General features: G+C 47.9%; 1 protein-coding gene across 1 annotated transcript in view; it reads left to right on the plus strand.

Annotated features, from left to right (window-relative positions):
- LOC120035948 (lysosomal-trafficking regulator-like) overlaps window positions 1-26,145 on the plus strand; it is a 48,318-nt gene extending 22,173 nt beyond the window's left edge. The window contains exons 8-11 of the mRNA XM_038982434.1: window positions 19,803-20,001; window positions 25,509-25,640; window positions 25,860-26,039; window positions 26,126-26,145. Of these exons, the coding sequence (XP_038838362.1) occupies window positions 19,803-20,001; window positions 25,509-25,640; window positions 25,860-26,039; window positions 26,126-26,145 (531 nt within the window). The remainder of the gene's footprint in view (window positions 1-19,802; window positions 20,002-25,508; window positions 25,641-25,859; window positions 26,040-26,125) is intronic.
- Window positions 26,146-27,304: the final 1,159 nt, after the last annotated feature.

The raw sequence follows: 27,304 nt of genomic DNA on the forward strand, positions 1-27,304 counted from the left end.
ATTGATGAACTCTCCAAGGGAACCTGGAGGGCGATAAATGATAAGGATGTTAAGCTTGAAAGGGCTGGTAACTGTGACAGCATGGAATTCAAAGGAGGCGATAGACAGATGGGTCAGGGGAGAAAGAGAGAATGTCCACTTGGGAGAGATGAGGATCCCAGTGCCACCACCCCGCTGACCAGAAGCTCTCGGGGTGTGCGAGAACACGTGGGCAGACGAGGAGAGAGCAGTAGGAGTAGCAGTGTTATCAGTGGTAATCCATGTTTCCGTCAGTGCCAAGAAGTCGAGGGACTGGAGGGACGCATAGGCTGAGATGAACTCTGCCTTGTTGGCCGCAGATCGGCAGTTCCAGAGGCTGCCGGAGACCTGGAACTCCACGTGGGTCGTGCGCGCTGGGACCACCAGGTTAGAGTAGCGGCGGCCACGCGGTGTGAAGCGTTTGTATGGTCTGTGCAGAGAGGAGAGAAGAGGGATAGACAGACACATAGTTGACAGGCTACAGAAGAGGCTACGCTAATGCAAAGGAGATTAGAATGACAAGTGGACTACACGTCTCGAATGTTCAGAAAGTTAAGCTTACGTTGCAAAAATAAAATAAAATCTTATTGACTAAAATGATATAGTACTGCTGGCGGTGAAGTAGGCTGGCTAGCAGTGGCTGCGTTGACTGTTTGAAAGTGTAGCTGGCTAGGTAACCTATAGCTGGCTAGGTAACCTCGACAATTTCTCAAAACTACACAATTATCTTGGATACAAGGACAGCAAAGACAACTATGTAGCTAGCTAACACTACGCTAATCAAGTCGTTCCGTTGCAATGTAAGTTGTAATGTGAGTTTCTACAGTGCTGCTATTCGGTAGAAGTTGGCTAGTTAGCAGTGTTAGCTAGCAGTGTTGACTAGGTAGGAGAACGGCAGCGCGGCGGACGAAAATAGCTGGCTAGCTAACTAACCGAATAAGCTAACCGAAGCTAACCGAATAATTACTCTAAACTACTCTAAGCTACACAATTATCTTAGATACAAAGATAGCAAAGACAACTATGTAGCTAGCTAACACTACACTACACTAATCAAGTCGTTCCGTTGTAATGTAATCGTTACTGCAGTGCTGCTATTCGGTGGCTAGCTGGCTAGCTAGCAGTGTTGACTACGTTACGTTACGTTACGACGAAAATAGCTGGCTAGCGAACCTCAATAACTACACAATTATCTTTGATACAAAGACGGCTATGTAGCTAGCTAAGATCAAACAAATCAAACCGTTGTACTGTAATGAAAATGAAATGAAATGGAAATACTACCTGGGGAGCCCAGCGGGAATGCGACTACTCGCTCCAAACCGGAACCGGAAGAGTTAGTGTCTCTGGATAAGAGAGTCTGCTAAATGACTCACTACTGTAGTGGTTCTGGATCAGGGAGTCTGCTAAATGACTCACTACTGTAGTGTCTCTGGATAGGAGAGTCTGCTAAATGACTCACTACTGTAGTGGTTCTGGATCAGAGAGTCTGCTAAATGACTCTGGATAGGAGAGTCTGTTAAATGACTCCCTACTGTAGTATCTCTGGATCAGGGAGTCTGTTAAATGACTCCCTACTGTAGTGTCTCTGGATAGGAGAGTCTGTTAAATGACTCCCTACTGTAGTGTCTCTGGATAGGAGAGTCTGCTAAATGACTCTACTGTAGTGACTCTTGATCAGAGTCTGCTAAATGACTCCCTACTGTAGTGTCTCTGGATAGGAGAGTCTGTTAAATGACTCACTACTGTAGTGTCTCTGGATAGGAGAGTCTGCTAAATGACTCACTACTGTAGTGGCTCTGGATCAGAGAGTCTGCTAAATGACTCACTACTGTAGTGTCTCTGGATCAGAGAGTCTGCTAAATGACTCACTACTGTAGTGTCTCTGGATCAGAGAGTCTGCTAAATGACTCACTACTGTAGTGTCCTCTGGATAGGAGAGTCTGCTAAATGACTCCCTACTGTAGTATCTCTGGATAGGAGAGTCTGTTAAATGACTCACTACTGTAGTGGCTCTGGATAGGAGAGTCTGCTAAATGACTCACTACTGTAGTGGCTCTGGATCAGAGAGTCTGTTAAATGACTCACTACTGTAAGTGTCTCTGGATCAGAGAGTCTGCTAAATGACTCTGGATAGGAGAGTCTGCTAAATGACTCACTACTGTAGTGTCTCTGGATCAGAGAGTCTGCTAAATGACTCACTACTGTAGTGTCTCTGGATCAGAGAGTCTGCTAAATGACTCACTACTGTAGTGTCTCTGGATAAGAGAGTCTGTTAAATGACTCACTACTGTAGTGTCTCTGGATCAGAGAGTCTGCTAAATGACTCACTACTGTAGTGTCTCTGGATAAGAGAGTCTGTTAAATGACTCACTACTGTAGTGTCTCTGGATCAGAGAGTCTGCTAAATGACTCACTACTGTAGTGACTCTTGATCAGAGTCTGCTAAATGACTCACTACTGTATTGACTCTGGATCAGAGAGTCTGCTAAATGACTCCCTACTGTAGTGTCTCTGGATAGGAGAGTCTGTTAAATGACTCACTACTGTAGTGGCTCTGGATAGGAGAGTCTGCTAAATGACTCACTACTGTAGTGTCTCTGGATCAGAGAGTCTGCTAAATGACTCACTACTGTAGTGTCTCTGGATCAGAGAGTCTGCTAAATGACTCACTACTGTAGTGTCCTCTGGATAGGAGAGTCTGCTAAATGACTCCCTACTGTAGTGTCTCTGGATAGGAGAGTCTGTTAAATGACTCACTACTGTAGTGGCTCTGGATAGGAGAGTCTGCTAAATGACTCACTACTGTAGTGGCTCTGGATCAGAGAGTCTGCTAAATGACTCTGGATAGGAGAGTCTGCTAAATGACTCCCTACTGTAGTGGCTCTGGATAGGAGAGTCTGCTAAATGACTCACTACTGTAGTGGCTCTGGATCAGAGAGTCTGCTAAATGACTCACTACTGTAGTGTCTCTGGATCAGAGAGTCTGTTAAATGACTCACTACTGTAGTGTCCTCTGGATAGGAGAGTCTGCTAAATGACTCCCTACTGTAGTGTCTCTGGATAGGAGAGTCTGTTAAATGACTCTGGATAGGAGCCGTCTGCTAAATGACTCTGGATAGGAGAGTCTGCTAAATGACTCCCTACTGTAGTGTCTCTGGATAGGAGAGTCTGCTAAATGACTCACTACTGTAGTGGCTCTGGATAGGAGAGTCTGCTAAATGACTCACTACTGTAGTACATTTACATTTAAGTCATTTAGCAGACGCTCTTATCCAGAGCGACTTACAAATTGGTGCATTCACCTTATGATATCCAGTGGAACAACCACTTTACAATAGTGCATCTAACTCTTTTAAGGGGGAGGGGGGGGTTAGACGGATTACTTTATCCTATCCTAGGTATTCCTTAAAGAGGTGGGGTTTCAGGTGTCTCCGGAAGGTGGTGATTGACTCCGCTGACCTGGCGTCGTAAGGGAGTTTGTTCCACCATTGGGGTGCCAGAGCAGCGAACAGTTTTGACTGGGCTGAGCGGGAACTGTACTTCCTCAGAGGTAGGGAGGCGAGCAGGCCAGAGGTGGATGAACGCAGTGCCCTTGTTTGGGTGTAGGGCCTGATCAGAGCCTGAAGGTACGGAGGTGCCGTTCCCCTCACAGCTCCGTAGGCAAGCACCATGGTCTTGTAGCGGATGCGAGCTTCAACTGGAAGCCAGTGGAGAGAGCGGAGGAGCGGGGTGACGTGAGAGAACTTGGGAAGGTTGAACACCAGACGGGCTGCGGCGTTCTGGATGAGTTGTAGGGGTTTAATAGCACAGGCAGGGAGCCCAGCCAACAGCGAGTTGCAGTAGTCCAGACGGGAGATGACAAGTGCCTGGATTAGGACCTGCGCTGCTTCCTGTGTGAGGCAGGGTCGTACTCTGCGAATGTTGTAGAGCATGAACCTACAGGAACGGGTCACCGCCTTGATGTGAGTTGAGAACGACAGGGTGTTGTCCAGGATCATGCCAAGGTTCTTAGCACTCTGGGAGGAGGACACAATGGAGTTGTCAACCGTGATGGCGAGATCATGGAACGGGCAGTCCTTCCCCGGGAGGAAGAGCAGCTCCGTCTTTCCGAGGTTCAGCTTGAGGTGGTGATCCGTCATCCACACTGATATGTCTGCCAGACATGCAGAGATGCGATTCGCCACCTGGTTATCAGAGGGGGGAAAGGAGAAGATTAATTGTGTGTCGTCTGCATAGCAATGATAGGAGAGACCATGTGAGGATATGACAGAGCCAAGTGACTTGGTGTATAGCGAGAATAGGAGAGGGCCTAGAACAGAGCCCTGGGGGACACCAGTGGTGAGAGCACGTGGTGCGGAGACAGATTCTCGCCACGCCACCTGGTAGGAGCGACCTGTCAGGTAGGACGCAATCCAAGCGTGGGCCGCGCCGGAGATGCCCAGCTCGGAGAGGGTGGAGAGGAGGATCTGATGGTTCACAGTATCAAAGGCAGCCGATAGGTCTAGAAGGATGAGAGTAGAGGAGAGAGAGTTAGCTTTAGCAGTGCGGAGCGCCTCCGTGACACAGAGAAGAGCAGTCTCAGTTGAATGACTAGTCTTGAAACCTGACTGATTTGGATCAAGAAGGTCATTCTGAGAGAGATAGCAGGAGAGCTGGCCAAGGACGGCACGTTCAAGAGTTTTGGAGAGAAAAGAAAGAAGGGATACTGGTCTGTAGTTGTTGACATCGGAGGGATCGAGTGTAGGTTTTTTCAGAAGGGGTGCAACTCTCGCTCTCTTGAAGACGGAAGGGACGTAGCCAGCGGTCAAGGATGAGTTGATGGGTGAGGTAAGGGAGAAGGTCTCCGGAAATGGTCTGGAGAAGAGAGGAGGGGATAGGGTCAAGCGGGCAGGTTGTTGGGCGGCCGGCCGTCACAAGACGCGAGATTTCATCTGGAGAGAGAGGGGAGAAAGAGGTCAAAGCACAGGGTAGGGCAGTGTGAGCAGAACCAGCGGTGTCGTTTGACTTAGCAAACGAGGATCGGATGTCGTCGACCTTCTTTTCAAAATGGTTGACGAAGTCATCCGCAGAGAGGGAGGAGGGGGGAGGAGGGGGAGGAGGATTCAGGAGGGAGGAGAAGGTGGCAAAGAGCTTCCTAGGGTTAGAGGCAGATGCTTGGAATTTAGAGTGGTAGAAAGTGGCTTTAGCAGCAGAGACAGAAGAGGAGAATGTAGAGAGGAGGGAGTGAAAGGATGCCAGGTCCGCAGGGAGGCGAGTTTTCCTCCATTTCCGCTCGGCTGCCCGGAGCCCTGTTCTGTGAGCTCGCAGTGAGTCGTCGAGCCACGGAGCAGGAGGGGAGGACCGAGCCGGCCTGGAGGATAGGGGACATAGAGAGTCAAAGGATGCAGAAAGGGAGGAGAGGAGGGTTGAGGAGGCAGAATCAGGAGATAGGTTGGAGAAGGTTTGAGCAGAGGGAAGAGATGATAGGATGGAAGAGGAGAGAGTAGCGGGGGAGAGAGAGCGAAGGTTGGGACGGCGCGATACCATCCGAGTAGGGGCAGTGTGGGAAGTGTTGGATGAGAGCGAGAGGGAAAAGGATACAAGGTAGTGGTCGGAGACTTGGAGGGGAGTTGCAATGAGATTAGTGGAAGAACAGCATCTAGTAAAGATGAGGTCAAGCGTATTGCCTGCCTTGTGAGTAGGGGGGGAAGGTGAGAGGGTGAGGTCAAAAGAGGAGAGGAGTGGAAAGAAGGAGGCAGAGAGGAATGAGTCAAAGGTAGACGTGGGGAGGTTAAAGTCACCCAGAACTGTGAGAGGTGAGCCATCCTCAGGAAAGGAACTTATCAGGGCGTCAAGCTCATTGATGAACTCTCCAAGGGAACCTGGAGGGCGATAAATGATAAGGATGTTAAGCTTGAAAGGGCTGGTAACTGTGACAGCATGGAATTCAAAGGAGGCGATAGACAGATGGGTCAGGGGAGAAAGAGAGAATGTCCACTTGGGAGAGATGAGGATCCCAGTGCCACCACCCCGCTGACCAGAAGCTCTCGGGGTGTGCGAGAACACGTGGGCAGACGAGGAGAGAGCAGTAGGAGTAGCAGTGTTATCAGTGGTAATCCATGTTTCCGTCAGTGCCAAGAAGTCGAAGGACTGGAGGGACGCATAGGCTGAGATGAACTCTGCCTTGTTGGCCGCAGATCGGCAGTTCCAGAGGCTGCCGGAGACCTGGAACTCCACGTGGGTCGTGCGCGCTGGGACCACCAGGTTAGAGTAGCGGCGGCCACGCGGTGTGAAGCGTTTGTATGGTCTGTGCAGAGAGGAGAGAAGAGGGATAGACAGACACATAGTTGACAGGCTACAGAAGAGGCTACGCTAATGCAAAGGAGATTAGAATGACAAGTGGACTACACGTCTCGAATGTTCAGAAAGTTAAGCTTACGTTGCAAAAATAAAATAAAATCTTATTGACTAAAATGATATAGTACTGCTGGCGGTGAAGTAGGCTGGCTAGCAGTGGCTGCGTTGTTGACTGTTTGAAAGTGTAGCTGGCTAGGTAACCTATAGCTGGCTAGGTAACCTCGACAATTTCTCAAAACTACACAATTATCTTGGATACAAGGACAGCAAAGACAACTATGTAGCTAGCTAACACTACGCTAATCAAGTCGTTCCGTTGCAATGTAAGTTGTAATGTGAGTTTCTACAGTGCTGCTATTCGGTAGAAGTTGGCTAGTTAGCAGTGTTAGCTAGCAGTGTTGACTAGGTAGGAGAACGGCAGCGCGGCGGACGAAAATAGCTGGCTAGCTAACTAACCGAATAAGCTAACCGAAGCTAACCGAATAATTACTCTAAACTACTCTAAGCTACACAATTATCTTAGATACAAAGATAGCAAAGACAACTATGTAGCTAGCTAACACTACACTACACTAATCAAGTCGTTCCGTTGTAATGTAATCGTTACTGCAGTGCTGCTATTCGGTGGCTAGCTGGCTAGCTAGCAGTGTTGACTACGTTACGTTACGTTACGACGTTACGACGAAAATAGCTGGCTAGCGAACCTCAATAACTACACAATTATCTTTGATACAAAGACGGCTATGTAGCTAGCTAAGATCAAACAAATCAAACCGTTGTACTGTAATGAAAATGAAATGAAATGGAAATACTACCTGGGGAGCCCAGCGGGAATGCGACTACTCGCTCCAAACCGGAACCGGAAGAGTTAGTGTCTCTGGATAAGAGAGTCTGCTAAATGACTCACTACTGTAGTGGTTCTGGATCAGGGAGTCTGCTAAATGACTCACTACTGTAGTGTCTCTGGATAGGAGAGTCTGCTAAATGACTCACTACTGTAGTGGTTCTGGATCAGAGAGTCTGCTAAATGACTCTGGATAGGAGAGTCTGTTAAATGACTCCCTACTGTAGTATCTCTGGATCAGGCAGTCTGTTAAATGACTCCCTACTGTAGTGTCTCTGGATAGGAGAGTCTGTTAAATGACTCCCTACTGTAGTGTCTCTGGATAGGAGAGTCTGCTAAATGACTCACTACTGTAGTGACTCTTGATCAGAGTCTGCTAAATGACTCCCTACTGTAGTGTCTCTGGATAGGAGAGTCTGTTAAATGACTCACTACTGTAGTGTCTCTGGATAGGAGAGTCTGCTAAATGACTCACTACTGTAGTGGCTCTGGATCAGAGAGTCTGCTAAATGACTCACTACTGTAGTGTCTCTGGATCAGAGAGTCTGCTAAATGACTCACTACTGTAGTGTCCTCTGGATAGGAGAGTCTGCTAAATGACTCCCTACTGTAGTATCTCTGGATAGGAGAGTCTGTTAAATGACTCACTACTGTAGTGGCTCTGGATAGGAGAGTCTGCTAAATGACTCACTACTGTAGTGGCTCTGGATCAGAGAGTCTGTTAAATGACTCACTACTGTAAGTGTCTCTGGATCAGAGAGTCTGCTAAATGACTCTGGATAGGAGAGTCTGCTAAATGACTCACTACTGTAGTGTCTCTGGATCAGAGAGTCTGCTAAATGACTCACTACTGTAGTGTCTCTGGATCAGAGAGTCTGCTAAATGACTCACTACTGTAGTGTCTCTGGATAAGAGAGTCTGTTAAATGACTCACTACTGTAGTGTCTCTGGATCAGAGAGTCTGCTAAATGACTGACTACTGTAGTGTCTCTGGATAAGAGAGTCTGTTAAATGACTCACTACTGTAGTGTCTCTGGATCAGAGAGTCTGCTAAATGACTCACTACTGTAGTGACTCTTGATCAGAGTCTGCTAAATGACTCACTACTGTATTGACTCTGGATCAGAGAGTCTGCTAAATGACTCCCTACTGTAGTGTCTCTGGATAGGAGAGTCTGTTAAATGACTCACTACTGTAGTGGCTCTGGATAGGAGAGTCTGCTAAATGACTCACTACTGTAGTGTCTCTGGATCAGAGAGTCTGCTAAATGACTCACTACTGTAGTGTCTCTGGATCAGAGAGTCTGCTAAATGACTCACTACTGTAGTGTCCTCTGGATAGGAGAGTCTGCTAAATGACTCCCTACTGTAGTGTCTCTGGATAGGAGAGTCTGTTAAATGACTCACTACTGTAGTGGCTCTGGATAGGAGAGTCTGCTAAATGACTCACTACTGTAGTGGCTCTGGATCAGAGAGTCTGCTAAATGACTCTGGATAGGAGAGTCTGCTAAATGACTCCCTACTGTAGTGGCTCTGGATAGGAGAGTCTGCTAAATGACTCACTACTGTAGTGGCTCTGGATCAGAGAGTCTGCTAAATGACTCACTACTGTAGTGTCTCTGGATCAGAGAGTCTGTTAAATGACTCACTACTGTAGTGTCCTCTGGATAGGAGAGTCTGCTAAATGACTCCCTACTGTAGTGTCTCTGGATAGGAGAGTCTGTTAAATGACTCACTACTGTAGTGGCTCTGGATAGGAGAGTCTGCTAAATGACTCTGGATAGGAGAGTCTGCTAAATGACTCCCTACTGTAGTGTCTCTGGATAGGAGAGTCTGCTAAATGACTCACTACTGTAGTGGCTCTGGATAGGAGAGTCTGCTAAATGACTCACTACTGTAGTACATTTACATTTAAGTCATTTAGCAGACGCTCTTATCCAGAGCGACTTACAAATTGGTGCATTCACCTTATGATATCCAGTGGAACAACCACTTTACAATAGTGCATCTAACTCTTTTAAGGGGGAGGGGGGGGTTAGACGGATTACTTTATCCTATCCTAGGTATTCCTTAAAGAGGTGGGGTTTCAGGTGTCTCCGGAAGGTGGTGATTGACTCCGCTGACCTGGCGTCGTAAGGGAGTTTGTTCCACCATTGGGGTGCCAGAGCAGCGAACAGTTTTGACTGGGCTGAGCGGGAACTGTACTTCCTCAGAGGTAGGGAGGCGAGCAGGCCAGAGGTGGATGAACGCAGTGCCCTTGTTTGGGTGTAGGGCCTGATCAGAGCCTGAAGGTACGGAGGTGCCGTTCCCCTCACAGCTCCGTAGGCAAGCACCATGGTCTTGTAGCGGATGCGAGCTTCAACTGGAAGCCAGTGGAGAGAGCGGAGGAGCGGGGTGACGTGAGAGAACTTGGGAAGGTTGAACACCAGACGGGCTGCGGCGTTCTGGATGAGTTGTAGGGGTTTAATAGCACAGGCAGGGAGCCCAGCCAACAGCGAGTTGCAGTAGTCCAGACGGGAGATGACAAGTGCCTGGATTAGGACCTGCGCTGCTTCCTGTGTGAGGCAGGGTCGTACTCTGCGAATGTTGTAGAGCATGAACCTACAGGAACGGGTCACCGCCTTGATGTGAGTTGAGAACGACAGGGTGTTGTCCAGGATCATGCCAAGGTTCTTAGCACTCTGGGAGGAGGACACAATGGAGTTGTCAACCGTGATGGCGAGATCATGGAACGGGCAGTCCTTCCCCGGGAGGAAGAGCAGCTCCGTCTTTCCGAGGTTCAGCTTGAGGTGGTGATCCGTCATCCACACTGATATGTCTGCCAGACATGCAGAGATGCGATTCGCCACCTGGTTATCAGAGGGGGGAAAGGAGAAGATTAATTGTGTGTCGTCTGCATAGCAATGATAGGAGAGACCATGTGAGGATATGACAGAGCCAAGTGACTTGGTGTATAGCGAGAATAGGAGAGGGCCTAGAACAGAGCCCTGGGGGACACCAGTGGTGAGAGCACGTGGTGCGGAGACAGATTCTCGCCACGCCACCTGGTAGGAGCGACCTGTCAGGTAGGACGCAATCCAAGCGTGGGCCGCGCCGGAGATGCCCAGCTCGGAGAGGGTGGAGAGGAGGATCTGATGGTTCACAGTATCAAAGGCAGCCGATAGGTCTAGAAGGATGAGAGCAGAGGAGAGAGAGTTAGCTTTAGCAGTGCGGAGCGCCTCCGTGACACAGAGAAGAGCAGTCTCAGTTGAATGACTAGTCTTGAAACCTGACTGATTTGGATCAAGAAGGTCATTCTGAGAGAGATAGCAGGAGAGCTGGCCAAGGACGGCACGTTCAAGAGTTTTGGAGAGAAAAGAAAGAAGGGATACTGGTCTGTAGTTGTTGACATCGGAGGGATCGAGTGTAGGTTTTTTCAGAAGGGGTGCAACTCTCGCTCTCTTGAAGACGGAAGGGACGTAGCCAGCGGTCAAGGATGAGTTGATGGGTGAGGTAAGGGAGAAGGTCTCCGGAAATGGTCTGGAGGAGGGGATAGGGTCAAGCGGGCAGGTTGTTGGGCGGCCGGCCGTCACAAGACGCGAGATTTCATCTGGAGAGAGAGGGGAGAAAGAGGTCAAAGCACAGGGTAGGGCAGTGTGAGCAGAACCAGCGGTGTCGTTTGACTTAGCAAACGAGGATCGGATGTCGTCGACCTTCTTTTCAAAATGGTTGACGAAGTCATCCGCAGAGAGGGAGGAGGGGGGAGGAGGGGGAGGAGGATTCAGGAGGGAGGAGAAGGTGGCAAAGAGCTTCCTAGGGTTAGAGGCAGATGCTTGGAATTTAGAGTGGTAGAAAGTGGCTTTAGCAGCAGAGACAGAAGAGGAGAATGTAGAGAGGAGGGAGTGAAAGGATGCCAGGTCCGCAGGGAGGCGAGTTTTCCTCCATTTCCGCTCGGCTGCCCGGAGCCCTGTTCTGTGAGCTCGCAGTGAGTCGTCGAGCCACGGAGCAGGAGGGGAGGACCGAGCCGGCCTGGAGGATAGGGGACATAGAGAGTCAAAGGATGCAGAAAGGGAGGAGAGGAGGGTTGAGGAGGCAGAATCAGGAGATAGGTTGGAGAAGGTTTGAGCAGAGGGAAGAGATGATAGGATGGAAGAGGAGAGAGTAGCGGGGGAGAGAGAGCGAAGGTTGGGACGGCGCGATACCATCCGAGTAGGGGCAGTGTGGGAAGTGTTGGATGAGAGCGAGAGGGAAAAGGATACAAGGTAGTGGTCGGAGACTTGGAGGGGAGTTGCAATGAGATTAGTGGAAGAACAGCATCTAGTAAAGATGAGGTCAAGCGTATTGCCTGCCTTGTGAGTAGGGGGGGAAGGTGAGAGGGTGAGGTCAAAAGAGGAGAGGAGTGGAAAGAAGGAGGCAGAGAGGAATGAGTCAAAGGTAGACGTGGGGAGGTTAAAGTCACCCAGAACTGTGAGAGGTGAGCCATCCTCAGGAAAGGAACTTATCAGGGCGTCAAGCTCATTGATGAACTCTCCAAGGGAACCTGGAGGGCGATAAATGATAAGGATGTTAAGCTTGAAAGGGCTGGTAACTGTGACAGCATGGAATTCAAAGGAGGCGATAGACAGATGGGTCAGGGGAGAAAGAGAGAATGTCCACTTGGGAGAGATGAGGATCCCAGTGCCACCACCCCGCTGACCAGAAGCTCTCGGGGTGTGCGAGAACACGTGGGCAGACGAGGAGAGAGCAGTAGGAGTAGCAGTGTTATCAGTGGTAATCCATGTTTCCGTCAGTGCCAAGAAGTCGAAGGACTGGAGGGACGCATAGGCTGAGATGAACTCTGCCTTGTTGGCCGCAGATCGGCAGTTCCAGAGGCTGCCGGAGACCTGGAACTCCACGTGGGTCGTGCGCGCTGGGACCACCAGGTTAGAGTAGCGGCGGCCACGCGGTGTGAAGCGTTTGTATGGTCTGTGCAGAGAGGAGAGAAGAGGGATAGACAGACACATAGTTGACAGGCTACAGAAGAGGCTACGCTAATGCAAAGGAGATTAGAATGACAAGTGGACTACACGTCTCGAATGTTCAGAAAGTTAAGCTTACGTTGCAAAAATAAAATAAAATCTTATTGACTAAAATGATATAGTACTGCTGGCGGTGAAGTAGGCTGGCTAGCAGTGGCTGCGTTGTTGACTGTTTGAAAGTGTAGCTGGCTAGGTAACCTATAGCTGGCTAGGTAACCTCGACAATTTCTCAAAACTACACAATTATCTTGGATACAAGGACAGCAAAGACAACTATGTAGCTAGCTAACACTACGCTAATCAAGTCGTTCCGTTGCAATGTAAGTTGTAATGTGAGTTTCTACAGTGCTGCTATTCGGTAGAAGTTGGCTAGTTAGCAGTGTTAGCTAGCAGTGTTGACTAGGTAGGAGAACGGCAGCGCGGCGGACGAAAATAGCTGGCTAGCTAACTAACCGAATAAGCTAACCGAAGCTAACCGAATAATTACTCTAAACTACTCTAAGCTACACAATTATCTTAGATACAAAGATAGCAAAGACAACTATGTAGCTAGCTAACACTACACTACACTAATCAAGTCGTTCCGTTGTAATGTAATCGTTACTGCAGTGCTGCTATTCGGTGGCTAGCTGGCTAGCTAGCAGTGTTGACTACGTTACGTTACGTTACGACGTTACGACGAAAATAGCTGGCTAGCGAACCTCAATAACTACACAATTATCTTTGATACAAAGACGGCTATGTAGCTAGCTAAGATCAAACAAATCAAACCGTTGTACTGTAATGAAAATGAAATGAAATGGAAATACTACCTGGGGAGCCCAGCGGGAATGCGACTACTCGCTCCAAACCGGAACCGGAAGAGTTAGTGTCTCTGGATAAGAGAGTCTGCTAAATGACTCACTACTGTAGTGGTTCTGGATCAGGGAGTCTGCTAAATGACTCACTACTGTAGTGTCTCTGGATAGGAGAGTCTGCTAAATGACTCACTACTGTAGTGGTTCTGGATCAGAGAGTCTGCTAAATGACTCTGGATAGGAGAGTCTGTTAAATGACTCCCTACTGTAGTATCTCTGGATCAGGGAGTCTGTTAAATGACTCCCTACTGTAGTGTCTCTGGATAGGAGAGTCTGTTAAATGACTCCCTACTGTAGTGTCTCTGGATAGGAGAGTCTGCTAAATGACTCACTACTGTAGTGACTCTTGATCAGAGTCTGCTAAATGACTCCCTACTGTAGTGTCTCTGGATAGGAGAGTCTGTTAAATGACTCACTACTGTAGTGTCTCTGGATAGGAGAGTCTGCTAAATGACTCACTACTGTAGTGGCTCTGGATCAGAGAGTCTGCTAAATGACTCACTACTGTAGTGTCTCTGGATCAGAGAGTCTGCTAAATGACTCACTACTGTAGTGTCTCTGGATCAGAGAGTCTGCTAAATGACTCACTACTGTAGTGTCCTCTGGATAGGAGAGTCTGCTAAATGACTCCCTACTGTAGTATCTCTGGATAGGAGAGTCTGTTAAATGACTCACTACTGTAGTGGCTCTGGATAGGAGAGTCTGCTAAATGACTCACTACTGTAGTGGCTCTGGATCAGAGAGTCTGTTAAATGACTCACTACTGTAAGTGTCTCTGGATCAGAGAGTCTGCTAAATGACTCTGGATAGGAGAGTCTGCTAAATGACTCACTACTGTAGTGTCTCTGGATCAGAGAGTCTGCTAAATGACTCACTACTGTAGTGTCTCTGGATCAGAGAGTCTGCTAAATGACTCACTACTGTAGTGTCTCTGGATAGGAGAGTCTGCTAAATGACTCACTACTGTAGTGTCTCTGGATCAGAGAGTCTGCTAAATGACTCACTACTGTAGTGTCTCTGGATCAGAGAGTCTGCTAAATGACTCACTACTGTAGTGTCTCTGGATAAGAGAGTCTGTTAAATGACTCACTACTGTAGTGTCTCTGGATCAGAGAGTCTGCTAAATGACTCACTACTGTAGTGTCTCTGGATAAGAGAGTCTGTTAAATGACTCACTACTGTAGTGTCTCTGGATCAGAGAGTCTGCTAAATGACTCACTACTGTAGTGTCCTCTGGATAGGAGAGTCTGCTAAATGACTCCCTACTGTAGTGTCTCTGGATAGGAGAGTCTGTTAAATGACTCACTACTGTAGTGGCTCTGGATAGGAGAGTCTGCTAAATGACTCACTACTGTAGTGGCTCTGGATCAGAGAGTCTGCTAAATGACTCTGGATAGGAGAGTCTGCTAAATGACTCCCTACTGTAGTGGCTCTGGATAGGAGAGTCTGCTAAATGACTCACTACTGTAGTGGCTCTGGATCAGAGAGTCTGCTAAATGACTCACTACTGTAGTGTCTCTGGATCAGAGATTCTGTTAAATGACTCACTACTGTAGTGTCCTCTGGATAGGAGAGTCTGCTAAATGACTCCCTACTGTAGTGTCTCTGGATAGGAGAGTCTGCTAAATGACTCACTACTGTAGTACATTTACATTTAAGTCATTTAGCAGACGCTCTTATCCAGAGCGACTTACAAATTGGTGCATTCACCTTATGATATCCAGTGGAACAACCACTTTACAATAGTGCATCTAACTCTTTTAAGGGGGAGGGGGGGGTTAGACGGATTACTTTATCCTATCCTAGGTATTCCTTAAAGAGGTGGGGTTTCAGGTGTCTCCGGAAGGTGGTGATTGACTCCGCTGACCTGGCGTCGTAAGGGAGTTTGTTCCACCATTGGGGTGCCAGAGCAGCGAACAGTTTTGACTGGGCTGAGCGGGAACTGTACTTCCTCAGAGGTAGGGAGGCGAGCAGGCCAGAGGTGGATGAACGCAGTGCCCTTGTTTGGGTGTAGGGCCTGATCAGAGCCTGAAGGTACGGAGGTGCCGTTCCCCTCACAGCTCCGTAGGCAAGCACCATGGTCTTGTAGCGGATGCGAGCTTCAACTGGAAGCCAGTGGAGAGAGCGGAGGAGCGGGGTGACGTGAGAGAACTTGGGAAGGTTGAACACCAGACGGGCTGCGGCGTTCTGGATGAGTTGTAGGGGTTTAATAGCACAGGCAGGGAGCCCAGCCAACAGCGAGTTGCAGTAGTCCAGACGGGAGATGACAAGTGCCTGGATTAGGACCTGCGCTGCTTCCTGTGTGAGGCAGGGTCGTACTCTGCGAATGTTGTAGAGCATGAACCTACAGGAACGGGTCACCGCCTTGATGTGAGTTGAGAACGACAGGGTGTTGTCCAGGATCATGCCAAGGTTCTTAGCACTCTGGGAGGAGGACACAATGGAGTTGTCAACCGTGATGGCGAGATCATGGAACGGGCAGTCCTTCCCCGGGAGGAAGAGCAGCTCCGTCTTTCCGAGGTTCAGCTTGAGGTGGTGATCCGTCATCCACACTGATATGTCTGCCAGACATGCAGAGATGCGATTCGCCACCTGGTTATCAGAGGGGGGAAAGGAGAAGATTAATTGTGTGTCGTCTGCATAGCAATGATAGGAGAGACCATGTGAGGATATGACAGAGCCAAGTGACTTGGTGTATAGCGAGAATAGGAGAGGGCCTAGAACAGAGCCCTGGGGGACACCAGTGGTGAGAGCACGTGGTGCGGAGACAGATTCTCGCCACGCCACCTGGTAGGAGCGACCTGTCAGGTAGGACGCAATCCAAGCGTGGGCCGCGCCGGAGATGCCCAGCTCGGAGAGGGTGGAGAGGAGGATCTGATGGTTCACAGTATCAAAGGCAGCCGATAGGTCTAGAAGGATGAGAGCAGAGGAGAGAGAGTTAGCTTTAGCAGTGCGGAGCGCCTCCGTGACACAGAGAAGAGCAGTCTCAGTTGAATGACTAGTCTTGAAACCTGACTGATTTGGATCAAGAAGGTCATTCTGAGAGAGATAGCAGGAGAGCTGGCCAAGGACGGCACGTTCAAGAGTTTTGGAGAGAAAAGAAAGAAGGGATACTGGTCTGTAGTTGTTGACATCGGAGGGATCGAGTGTAGGTTTTTTCAGAAGGGGTGCAACTCTCGCTCTCTTGAAGACGGAAGGGACGTAGCCAGCGGTCAAGGATGAGTTGATGGGTGAGGTAAGGGAGAAGGTCTCCGGAAATGGTCTGGAGAAGAGAGGAGGGGATAGGGTCAAGCGGGCAGGTTGTTGGGCGGCCGGCCGTCACAAGACGCGAGATTTCATCTGGAGAGAGAGGGGAGAAAGAGGTCAAAGCACAGGGTAGGGCAGTGTGAGCAGAACCAGCGGTGTCGTTTGACTTAGCAAACGAGGATCGGATGTCGTCGACCTTCTTTTCAAAATGGTTGACGAAGTCATCCGCAGAGAGGGAGGAGGGGGGAGGAGGGGGAGGAGGATTCAGGAGGGAGGAGAAGGTGGCAAAGAGCTTCCTAGGGTTAGAGGCAGATGCTTGGAATTTAGAGTGGTAGAAAGTGGCTTTAGCAGCAGAGACAGAAGAGGAGAATGTAGAGAGGAGGGAGTGAAAGGATGCCAGGTCCGCAGGGAGGCGAGTTTTCCTCCATTTCCGCTCGGCTGCCCGGAGCCCTGTTCTGTGAGCTCGCAGTGAGTCGTCGAGCCACGGAGCAGGAGGGGAGGACCGAGCCGGCCTGGAGGATAGGGGACATAGAGAGTCAAAGGATGCAGAAAGGGAGGAGAGGAGGGTTGAGGAGGCAGAATCAGGAGATAGGTTGGAGAAGGTTTGAGCAGAGGGAAGAGATGATAGGATGGAAGAGGAGAGAGTAGCGGGGGAGAGAGAGCGAAGGTTGGGACGGCGCGATACCATCCGAGTAGGGGCAGTGTGGGAAGTGTTGGATGAGAGCGAGAGGGAAAAGGATACAAGGTAGTGGTCGGAGACTTGGAGGGGAGTTGCAATGAGATTAGTGGAAGAACAGCATCTAGTAAAGATGAGGTCAAGCGTATTGCCTGCCTTGTGAGTAGGGGGGGAAGGTGAGAGGGTGAGGTCAAAAGAGGAGAGGAGTGGAAAGAAGGAGGCAGAGAGGAATGAGTCAAAGGTAGACGTGGGGAGGTTAAAGTCACCCAGAACTGTGAGAGGTGAGCCATCCTCAGGAAAGGAACTTATCAGGGCGTCAAGCTCATTGATGAACTCTCCAAGGGAACCTGGAGGGCGATAAATGATAAGGATGTTAAGCTTGAAAGGGCTGGTAACTGTGACAGCATGGAATTCAAAGGAGGCGATAGACAGATGGGTCAGGGGAGAAAGAGAGAATGTCCACTTGGGAGAGATGAGGATCCCAGTGCCACCACCCCGCTGACCAGAAGCTCTCGGGGTGTGCGAGAACACGTGGGCAGACGAGGAGAGAGCAGTAGGAGTAGCAGTGTTATCAGTGGTAATCCATGTTTCCGTCAGTGCCAAGAAGTCGAGGGACTGGAGGGACGCATAGGCTGAGATGAACTCTGCCTTGTTGGCCGCAGATCGGCAGTTCCAGAGGCTGCCGGAGACCTGGAACTCCACGTGGGTCGTGCGCGCTGGGACCACCAGGTTAGAGTAGCGGCGGCCACGCGGTGTGAAGCGTTTGTATGGTCTGTGCAGAGAGGAGAGAAGAGGGATAGACAGACACATAGTTGACAGGCTACAGAAGAGGCTACGCTAATGCAAAGGAGATTAGAATGACAAGTGGACTACACGTCTCGAATGTTCAGAAAGTTAAGCTTACGTTGCAAAAATAAAATAAAATCTTATTGACTAAAATGATATAGTACTGCTGGCGGTGAAGTAGGCTGGCTAGCAGTGGCTGCGTTGTTGACTGTTTGAAAGTGTAGCTGGCTAGGTAACCTATAGCTGGCTAGGTAACCTCGACAATTTCTCAAAACTACACAATTATCTTGGATACAAGGACAGCAAAGACAACTATGTAGCTAGCTAACACTACGCTAATCAAGTCGTTCCGTTGCAATGTAAGTTGTAATGTGAGTTTCTACAGTGCTGCTATTCGGTAGAAGTTGGCTAGTTAGCAGTGTTAGCTAGCAGTGTTGACTAGGTAGGAGAACGGCAGCGCGGCGGACGAAAATAGCTGGCTAGCTAACTAACCGAATAAGCTAACCGAAGCTAACCGAATAATTACTCTAAACTACTCTAAGCTACACAATTATCTTAGATACAAAGATAGCAAAGACAACTATGTAGCTAGCTAACACTACACTACACTAATCAAGTCGTTCCGTTGTAATGTAATCGTTACTGCAGTGCTGCTATTCGGTGGCTAGCTGGCTAGCTAGCAGTGTTGACTACGTTACGTTACGTTACGACGTTACGACGAAAATAGCTGGCTAGCGAACCTCAATAACTACACAATTATCTTTGATACAAAGACGGCTATGTAGCTAGCTAAGATCAAACAAATCAAACCGTTGTACTGTAATGAAAATGAAATGAAATGGAAATACTACCTGGGGAGCCCAGCGGGAATGCGACTACTCGCTCCAAACCGGAACCGGAAGAGTTAGTGTCTCTGGATAAGAGAGTCTGCTAAATGACTCACTACTGTAGTGGTTCTGGATCAGAGAGTCTGCTAAATGACTCACTACTGTAGTGTCTCTGGATAGGAGAGTCTGCTAAATGACTCACTACTGTAGTGGTTCTGGATCAGAGAGTCTGCTAAATGACTCTGGATAGGAGAGTCTGTTAAATGACTCCCTACTGTAGTATCTCTGGATCAGGGAGTCTGTTAAATGACTCCCTACTGTAGTGTCTCTGGATAGGAGAGTCTGTTAAATGACTCCCTACTGTAGTGTCTCTGGATAGGAGAGTCTGCTAAATGACTCACTACTGTAGTGACTCTTGATCAGAGTCTGCTAAATGACTCCCTACTGTAGTGTCTCTGGATAGGAGAGTCTGTTAAATGACTCACTACTGTAGTGTCTCTGGATAGGAGAGTCTGCTAAATGACTCACTACTGTAGTGGCTCTGGATCAGAGAGTCTGCTAAATGACTCACTACTGTAGTGTCTCTGGATCAGAGAGTCTGCTAAATGACTCACTACTGTAGTGTCTCTGGATCAGAGAGTCTGCTAAATGACTCACTACTGTAGTGTCCTCTGGATAGGAGAGTCTGCTAAATGACTCCCTACTGTAGTATCTCTGGATAGGAGAGTCTGTTAAATGACTCACTACTGTAGTGGCTCTGGATAGGAGAGTCTGCTAAATGACTCACTACTGTAGTGGCTCTGGATCAGAGAGTCTGTTAAATGACTCACTACTGTAAGTGTCTCTGGATCAGAGAGTCTGCTAAATGACTCACTACTGTAGTGGCTCTGGATCAGAGAGTCTGTTAAATGACTCACTACTGTAAGTGTCTCTGGATCAGAGAGTCTGCTAAATGACTCTGGATAGGAGAGTCTGCTAAATGACTCACTACTGTAGTGTCTCTGGATCAGAGAGTCTGCTAAATGACTCACTACTGTAGTGGCTCTGGATCAGAGAGTCTGCTAAATGACTCACTACTGTAGTGTCTCTGGATCAGAGAGTCTGCTAAATGACTCACTATTTAAGTCAATGTAATTAAACGACTGCACGTTCCTCTGGCCTTTTCTAACACGTTAACTATCAGACTTCCTTATCCTCTGTGTTTGTCCCCCAGGAGCATCGGGACGAGCACCTGACCTCCATCCCACAGGAAGTGTGTCTGTCTTTCGTTAAGATCATCCAGGAAGTGTTGGGTTCACCTCCGGACCTAGACCTCCTCCGATTGGTCTACAACTTCCTCCTCGCCGTGCACCCGCCCACTAACACCTACGTCTGTCATACGCCTACAAGCTTCTACTTCTCACTACACATAGGTGGGTTTTTTACACACTTCCTGGTTCAATTAATAAAGTCAAAATCGGCTATTTTAATAGGTGACTTTTACTTTGAATAGTAATTTTCTACTAAGGTGTCTGCTGTTACTGAACACCACAGACAGTATTGTGTCTGTTGTCCTGTAGATGGTGAGGCTGTACCAGGACCAGTATATATATGTTGTCTGTTGTCCTGTAGATGGTGAGGCTGTACCAGGACCAGTATATATATGTTGTCTGTTGTCCTGTAGATGGTGAGGCTGTACCAGGACCAGTATATATATGTTGTCTGTTGTCCTGTAGATGGTGAGGCTGTACCAGGACCAGTATATATATGTTGTCTGTTGTCCTGTAGATGGTGAGGCTGTACCAGGACCAGTATATATATGTTGTATGTTGTCCTGTAGATGGTGAGGCTGTACCAGGACCAGTATATATATGTTGTCTGTTGTCCTGTAGATGGTGAGGCTGTACCAGGACCAGTATATATATGTTGTCTGTTGTCCTGTAGATGGTGAGGCTGTACCAGGACCAGTATATATATGTTGTCTGTTGTCCTGTAGATGGTGAGGCTGTACCAGGACCAGTATATATATGTTGTCTGTTGTCCTGTAGATGGTGAGGCTGTACCAGGACCAGTATATATATGTTGTCTGTTGTCCTGTAGATGATGAGGCTGTACCAGGACCAGTATATATATGTTGTCTGTTGTCCTGTAGATGGTGAGGCTGTACCAGGACCAGTATATATATGTTGTCCTGTAGATGGTGAGGCTGTACCAGGACCAGTATATATATATGTTGTCTGTTGTCCTGTAGATGGTGAGGCTGTACCAGGACCAGTATATATATGTTGTCTGTTGTCCTGTAGATGGTGAGGCTGTACCAGGACCAGTATATATATGTTGTCTGTTGTCCTGTAGATGGTGAGGCTGTACCAGGACCAGTATATATATATGTTGTCTGTTGTCCTGTAGATGATGAGGCTGTACCAGGACCAGTATATATATGTTGTCTGTTGTCCTGTAGATGGTGAGGCTGTACCAGGACCAGTATATATATGTTGTCCTGTAGATGGTGAGGCTGTACCAGGACCAGTATATATATATGTTGTCTGTTGTCCTGTAGATGGTGAGGCTGTACCAGGACCAGTATATATATGTTGTCTGTTGTCCTGTAGATGGTGAGGCTGTACCAGGACCAGTATATATATGTTGTCCTGTAGATGGTGAGGCTGTACCAGGACCAGTATATATATATGTTGTCTGTTGTCCTGTAGATGATGAGGCTGTACCAGGACCAGTATATATATGGTGTCTGTTGTCCTGTAGATGGTGAGGCTGTACCAGGACCAGTATATATATGTTGTCCTGTAGATGGTGAGGCTGTACCAGGACCAGTATATATATGTTGTCTGTTGTCCTGTAGATGGTGAGGCTGTACCAGGACCAGTATATATATGTTGTCCTGTAGATGGTGAGGCTGTACCAGGACCAGTATATATATGTTGTCTGTTGTCCTGTAGATGGTGAGGCTGTACCAGGACCAGTATATATATGTTGTCTGTTGTCCTGTAGATGGTGAGGCTGTACCAGGACCAGTATATATATGTTGTCTGTTGTCCTGTAGATGGTGAGGCTGTACCAGGACCAGTATATATATATGTTGTCTGTTGTCCTGTAGATGGTGAGGCTGTACCAGGACCAGTATATATATGTTGTCTGTTGTCCTGTAGATGGTGAGGCTGTACCAGGACCAGTATATATATGTTGTCCTGTAGATGGTGAGGCTGTACCAGGACCAGTATATATATATGTTGTCTGTTGTCCTGTAGATGGTGAGGCTGTACCAGGACCAGTATATATATGTTGTCTGTTGTCCTGTAGATGATGAGGCTGTACCAGGACCAGTATATATATATGTTGTCTGTTGTCCTGTAGATGGTGAGGCTGTACCAGGACCAGTATATATATGTTGTCTGTTGTCCTGTAGATGGTGAGGCTGTACCAGGACCAGTATATATATGTTGTCTGTTGTCCTGTAGATGGTGAGGCTGTACCAGGACCAGTATATATATGTTGTCTGTTGTCCTGTAGATGGTGAGGCTGTACCAGGACCAGTATATATATGTTGTCTGTTGTCCTGTAGATGGTGAGGCTGTACCAGGACCAGTATATATATGTTGTCTGTTGTCCTGTAGATGGTGAGGCTGTACCAGGACCAGTATATATATGTTGTCTGTTGTCCTGTAGATGATGAGGCTGTACCAGGACCAGTATATATATGTTGTCTGTTGTCCTGTAGATGGTGAGGCTGTACCAGGACCAGTATATATATGTTGTCTGTTGTCCTGTAGATGGTGAGGCTGTACCAGGACCAGTATATATATGTTGTCCTGTAGATGGTGAGGCTGTACCAGGACCAGTATATATATGTTGTCTGTTGTCCTGTAGATGGTGAGGCTGTACCAGGACCAGTATATATATGTTGTCCTGTAGATGGTGAGGCTGTACCAGGACCAGTATATATATGTTGTCTGTTGTCCTGTAGATGGTGAGGCTGTACCAGGACCAGTATATATATGGTGTCTGTTGTCCTGTAGATGGTGAGGCTGTACCAGGACCAGTATATATATATGTTGTCTGTTGTCCTGTAGATGGTGAGGCTGTACCAGGACCAGTATATATATGTTGTCTGTTGTCCTGTAGATGGTGAGGCTGTACCAGGACCAGTATATATATGTTGTCTGTTGTCCTGTAGATGGTGAGGCTGTACCAGGACCAGTATATATATGTTGTCTGTTGTCCTGTAGATGGTGAGGCTGTACCAGGACCAGTATATATATGTTGTCTGTTGTCCTGTAGATGGTGAGACTGTACCAGGACCAGTATATATATGTTGTCTGTTGTCCTGTAGATGGTGAGGCTGTACCAGGACCAGTATATATATGTTGTCTGTTGTCCTGTAGATGGTGAGGCTGTACCAGGACCAGTATATATATGTTGTCTGTTGTCCTGTAGATGGTGAGGCTGTACCAGGACCAGTATATATATGTTGTCTGTTGTCCTGTAGATGGTGAGACTGTACCAGGACCAGTATATATATGTTGTCTGTTGTCCTGTAGATGGTGAGGCTGTACCAGGACCAGTATATATATGTTGTCTGTTGTCCTGTAGATGGTGAGGCTGTACCAGGACCAGTATATATATGTTGTCTGTTGTCCTGTAGATGGTGAGGCTGTACCAGGACCAGTATATATATGTTGTCTGTTGTCCTGTAGATGATGAGGCTGTACCAGGACCAGTATATATATGTTGTCCTGTAGATGGTGAGGCTGTACCAGGACCAGTATATATATGTTGTCTGTTGTCCTGTAGATGGTGAGGCTGTACCAGGACCAGTATATATATGTTGTCTGTTGTCCTGTAGATGGTGAGGCTGTACCAGGACCAGTATATATATGTTGTCTGTTGTCCTGTAGATGGTGAGGCTGTACCAGGACCAGTATATATATGTTGTCTGTTGTCCTGTAGATGGTGAGGCTGTACCAGGACCAGTATATATATGTTGTCCTGTAGATGGTGAGGCTGTACCAGGACCAGTATATATATGTTGTCTGTTGTCCTGTAGATGGTGAGGCTGTACCAGGACCAGTATATATATGTTGTCTGTTGTCCTGTAGATGATGAGGCTGTACCAGGACCAGTATATATATGTTGTCCTGTAGATGGTGAGGCTGTACCAGGACCAGTATATATATGTTGTCCTGTAGATGGTGAGGCTGTACCAGGACCAGTATATATATGTTGTCTGTTGTCCTGTAGATGATGAGGCTGTACCAGGACCAGTATATATATGTTGTCCTGTAGATGGTGAGGCTGTACCAGGACCAGTATATATATGTTGTCCTGTAGATGGTGAGGCTGTACCAGGACCAGTATATATATGTTGTCTGTTGTCCTGTAGATGGTGAGGCTGTACCAGGACCAGTATATATATGTTGTCTGTTGTCCTGTAGATGGTGAGGCTGTACCAGGACCAGTATATATATATGTTGTCTGTTGTCCTGTAGATGGTGAGGCTGTACCAGGACCAGTATATATATGTTGTCTGTTGTCCTGTAGATGATGAGGCTGTACCAGGACCAGTATATATATGTTGTCTGTTGTCCTGTAGATGGTGAGGCTGTACCAGGACCAGTATATATATATGTTGTCTGTTGTCCTGTAGATGGTGAGGCTGTACCAGGACCAGTATATATATGTTGTCTGTTGTCCTGTAGATGGTGAGGCTGTACCAGGACCAGTATATATATGTTGTCTGTTGTCCTGTAGATGGTGAGGCTGTACCAGGACCAGTATATATATGTTGTCTGTTGTCCTGTAGATGGTGAGGCTGTACCAGGACCAGTATATATATGTTGTCTGTTGTCCTGTAGATGGTGAGGCTGTACCAGGACCAGTATATATATGTTGTCCTGTAGATGGTGAGGCTGTACCAGGACCAGTATATATATGTTGTCCTGTAGATGATGAGGCTGTACCAGGACCAGTATATATATGTTGTCCTGTAGATGATGAGGCTGTACCAGGACCAGTATATATATGTTGGCTGTTGTCCTGTAGATGGTGAGGCTGTACCAGGACCAGTATATATATATGTTGTCTGTTGTCCTGTAGATGGTGAGGCTGTACCAGGACCAGTATATATATGTTGTCTGTTGTCCTGTAGATGGTGAGGCTGTACCAGGACCAGTATATATATATGTTGTCTGTTGTCCTGTAGATGGTGAGGCTGTACCAGGACCAGTATATATATGTTGTCTGTTGTCCTGTAGATGATGAGGCTGTACCAGGACCAGTATATATATGTTGTCTGTTGTCCTGTAGATGGTGAGGCTGTACCAGGACCAGTATATATATGTTGTCTGTTGTCCTGTAGATGGTGAGGCTGTACCAGGACCAGTATATATATGTTGTCTGTTGTCCTGTAGATGGTGAGGCTGTACCAGGACCAGTATATATATGGTGTCTGTTGTCCTGTAGATGGTGAGGCTGTACCAGGACCAGTATATATATGTTGTCTGTTGTCCTGTAGATGGTGAGGCTGTACCAGGACCAGTATATATATGTTGTCTGTTGTCCTGTAGATGGTGAGGCTGTACCAGGACCAGTATATATATGTTGTCTGTTGTCCTGTAGATGGTGAGGCTGTACCAGGACCAGTATATATATGTTGTCCTGTAGATGGTGAGGCTGTACCAGGACCAGTATATATATGTTGTCTGTTGTCCTGTAGATGGTGAGGCTGTACCAGGACCAGTATATATATGTTGTCTGTTGTCCTGTAGATGGTGAGGCTGTACCAGGACCAGTATATATATGTTGTCTGTTGTCCTGTAGATGGTGAGGCTGTACCAGGACCAGTATATATATGTTGTCTGTTGTCCTGTAGATGGTGAGGCTGTACCAGGACCAGTATATATATATGTTGTCTGTTGTCCTGTAGATGGTAAGCTGTACCAGGAGAAAGTCCAGTCCATAATGTATATGAGAAATATCAACAGTGGATGGAAGTCAGCTGGTAGCTCAGCTGTCTCTCTCTCCACGGCTGTCTTCACTGAGGACCCTCTTCCTGAAGGTACCTAGAATCATTCTTTTTGTCTTCGTGCAGTGACATGTTTCTCACTCTCCATTGGTGCAGAACACCTGTACGCGAATATCCGCCCAGGAAACAAATATACATGTTCTTCTGCACTTTGTTATTACCTTGTCCTGTCCATTACCTTTTCCCTTTCCTGTTAAACATGTTGGGAGCGGCATGAGATTTATATTGAGGTACATCTGTTTCCCTCTGAAGGTACCATCCACCTTCAGCCTCCGTCACCTGAACACGGAGGAGACGACCAGTCCCTGTCCCTCCGGCCCGCCAACCTGACGCCCTCGCCCAACTCCTCCCCGTTGCTCAGGCCCTGTGTGAGCCATGGAGGGGCTGGGAGCCCCAGGGAGGGCCAGGAGGGAGAGGGGGTGATTCTGGGAAGCACAGAGACTCTAAAGAGAGGAGGAGGAGGAGGAGGAGGAGGAGGAGGAGGGGTTGGGGAGGAACAGCTTCTGTCGAGCTGTGAGTCGGCGAAAACCATCTGTGACTCCCGAGAGGGAGGAGAGGCACCACATACCCCGTCCATCAGTATCGAGGAGGTGGAGGGGAGGGGGGGAGGTAGATGGGGAGGAGGGGGTGGAGGAGAGGGGGGAGGTGGATAGTCTGGTTGAGGGCAGCGTGGGCGGTGCCGAATCTGAGGACCGTTTTGATTGGGCGAGCGATGAAGTGCCACAGAGGCCGGACAGTCTGAAGGGGATCACATCGTTTCAGAGGAGCTCCTCTAACCTGGCCAGGTGACTGGATATGTTGCTCCCAAACGGCACCTTTTCCTTATAAAGTGCTTTTGGGGCCCATAGGAACCAAATCAGACGTTTAGCCTCGTACTTCACCTCTCATAATAGTCGCAGAAATCAAACTGATATTGCTGTTTATTTTGTACATCACTGACTCTGCCTTTTAAAATATGTCTAATACCTTCCTTCATCCAGCCTGGGCCTGGCCTTCCCTGCCCAGAATGGGAGCCTGGCCCTGGGTCGCTGGCCCAGCGTGGCCGACCGTGGCACGCTACCAGAAGACTGGGAGAGCTACTCATACTCCCCTGGATACGAGAGGGCCTACAGCAAAGACTCTAGCAACGACAGGTACACTACTCTATAGAATAACACACCCACTACACCTGTCAGATCTCATGCTCTTATACAGACTACCCTGTTAGATATCATGCTCCTATACAGACTACCCTGTTAGATATCATGCTCCTATACAGACTACCCTGTTAGATCTCATGCTCCTATACAGACTACCCTGTTAGATCTCATGCTCTTATTCAGACTACCCTGTTAGATCTCATGCTCCTATACAGACTACCCTGTTAGATCTCATGCTCCTATACAGACTACCCTGTTAGATCTCATGCTCCTATACAGACTACCCTGTTAGATCTCATGCTCTTATACAGACTACCCTGTTAGATCTCATGCTCCTATACAGACTACCCTGTTAGATCTCATGCTCCTATACAGACTACCCTGTTAGATCTCATGCTCTTATACAGACTACCCTGTTAGATCTCATGCTCTTATACAGACTACCCTGTTAGATCTCATGCTCTTATACAGACTACCCTGTTAGATCTCATGCTCCAATACAGACTACCCTGTCAGATCTCATGCTCCAATACAGACTACCCTGTTAGATCTCATGCT

This window comes from Salvelinus namaycush, unplaced genomic scaffold (genome assembly GCF_016432855.1).
Source record: "Salvelinus namaycush isolate Seneca unplaced genomic scaffold, SaNama_1.0 Scaffold1162, whole genome shotgun sequence".
Lineage (NCBI taxonomy): Eukaryota > Metazoa > Chordata > Actinopteri > Salmoniformes > Salmonidae > Salvelinus > Salvelinus namaycush.